Source organism: Chrysochloris asiatica, unplaced genomic scaffold (assembly GCF_000296735.1).
Source record: "Chrysochloris asiatica unplaced genomic scaffold, ChrAsi1.0 scaffold00381, whole genome shotgun sequence".
In the NCBI taxonomy this organism is placed as follows: Eukaryota; Metazoa; Chordata; class Mammalia; order Afrosoricida; family Chrysochloridae; genus Chrysochloris; species Chrysochloris asiatica.
Window position 1 is genome coordinate 955,126 of NW_006408899.1, and position 1,953 is coordinate 957,078.

The following is a 1,953-nucleotide window of genomic DNA, read 5'->3' on the forward strand; positions in this document are numbered from 1 at the left end:
TTCGAACTGCTGGCCTTAAGGTTCACAGCCTGATTGGTAACCACTACGCTACCAGAGCTCCTTAAACTTAACATGTTGTTGTTAAGTGCCATCGAGTCGGTTCCGACCCATAGTGACCCTGAACAGGGTTTCTGAGGCTGTAAATCTTTACGGGAGCAGAAATCTTTCTCCTGTGGAGCGGCTGTTAGTTTCAAACTGCTGACCTTGAGGTTCACAGCCCGATTCGTAACCACTACGCTACCAGAGCTCCTTGATAGAAGCCCTTGGAATTGTTTAGTGGTAACTTCCTTTGAAGACTTTCCCCTCATTGAGATGTGCAGTTTCAGTCATTGTCTTTCTGTACTCCTTTAAGATGTTTCCATGCCAGAGAGGCCTAAGCTGAAGTTTGTTGAGAGGGTCCCACTGGTACCAAAAGTGAAGAGAGAACCTAAAAACCTGAGTGACATCCGGGGACCTTCCACTGAAGCCACGGACTTCACAGAGGGCAGTTTTGGAATCTTGGTGAGTACCGCATCTAACGGCCACAGGATGGAGAGCAGTGATTAACATCTCAAACTCTGAGTTAATTCTAGTGTTTTGTTTTATACCTACTCTTCTGAGTGGCCACCAGTTGCTCTTTGGATTGATTCACAGGGAGATTGTTGGGTGCCCAGTAAACATTGTGTATATATTTTTGTTTTGTTTTTTTTAATGTAGTTGTTTTTGTTGTTAAAAGCTGTCGAGTGAGTTCCAACGTATTATGACCCTGTCTGTATAGGATTTCCAAGGAGCTACTGGTGTATTTGAACTGCCAATCTTGTGGTTCACAGTCCAGTGCTTATTTTGCAGCGCCACACAGTGAAAATAGTGTAAAAACGGGAAGGTGTACCACTTCATTTGCCCACAGTCAAGACCTGCGGATCTTTTCAGTACAAACTTCATGTTAGTATACCAGATAGCTGTTTCCTTACTGAGTAGTTTCCATGGAGCGTTCATATCAGTAGCTACTCAGATGGATGTGGGCTAGGATTTATTCTCCATCATGCAGAATGGGGTTATAAAATCCTCTTCCCATAGCCTGTATGACTAGCTCCTGCTCATCTCAAACCTCAGGCTCACTGTGTCCCAGGCACGCTGACTTTTACTCAAACCCACCAGGCCCTTAGCTCTCGCAGGCAGGACCTTCACATACACTGCTCCTTTGCCTGGAACATCTGAGGGTTTGAGGTTTTTCTTGATTGGGTCTCATTATTCTGGCCCTGGTTTTAAAATCACCCCCTCAGAGGCTTTCTTTGGCCATCCACTGAAGTCGTGTGGCCTCTTTGTCCTCTATCATAGTACCCTAGTTTTTCCCCCAGGGTGTTTATTAGAACTTAGAATTTTCATTTTCATGCATATCATTGAAGCCATAGTTACTATAAAAGACCTTAGAGCCCATCAAAGCTATTTAGGTCCCCGTATGTTTCTCATTTTCTCCATAACTTGTAGGCACTGGGTGGTGGTTACCTTCGCTGGGGCCACTTTGAGATGATGCGCCTGACAATCAACCGCTCCATGGACCCCAAGAATATGTTTGCCATATGGCGAGTTCCAGCACCCTTCAAGCCCATCACCCGCAAGGGTATGGGGCAGCGCATGGGGGGAGGCAAAGGTGCCATCGACCACTACGTGACACCCATAAAGGCCGGCCGCCTCATAGTAGAGATGGGTGGGCGTTGTGAATTCAAAGAGGTACAAGGTTTCCTCAACCAGGTGGCCCACAAGTTGCCCTTCAAGGCAAAGGCTGTGAGCCGCCAGACCCTGGAGCAAATGCAGAAAGAGCAAGAGGAACGAGAGCGTAACAACCAGAACCCCTGGACCTTTGAACGCATAGCCACTGCCAACATGCTTGGGATACGGAAAGTTCTGAGCCCCTATGACCTGACCCAGAAGGGTAAATACTGGGGCAAGTTCTACATGCCTGAGCGGGTGTAG

The 1,953-nt window shown here is 47.1% G+C and overlaps 1 protein-coding gene across 1 annotated transcript in view; it reads left to right on the top strand.

The window, feature by feature from the left end:
- Window positions 1-1,953, top strand: part of MRPL16 (mitochondrial ribosomal protein L16) — a 4,604-nt gene extending 2,651 nt beyond the window's left edge. The window contains exons 3-4 of the mRNA XM_006876461.1: window positions 353-501; window positions 1,468-1,953. Coding sequence (XP_006876523.1) covers window positions 353-501; window positions 1,468-1,953 — 635 coding nt within the window. The remainder of the gene's footprint in view (window positions 1-352; window positions 502-1,467) is intronic.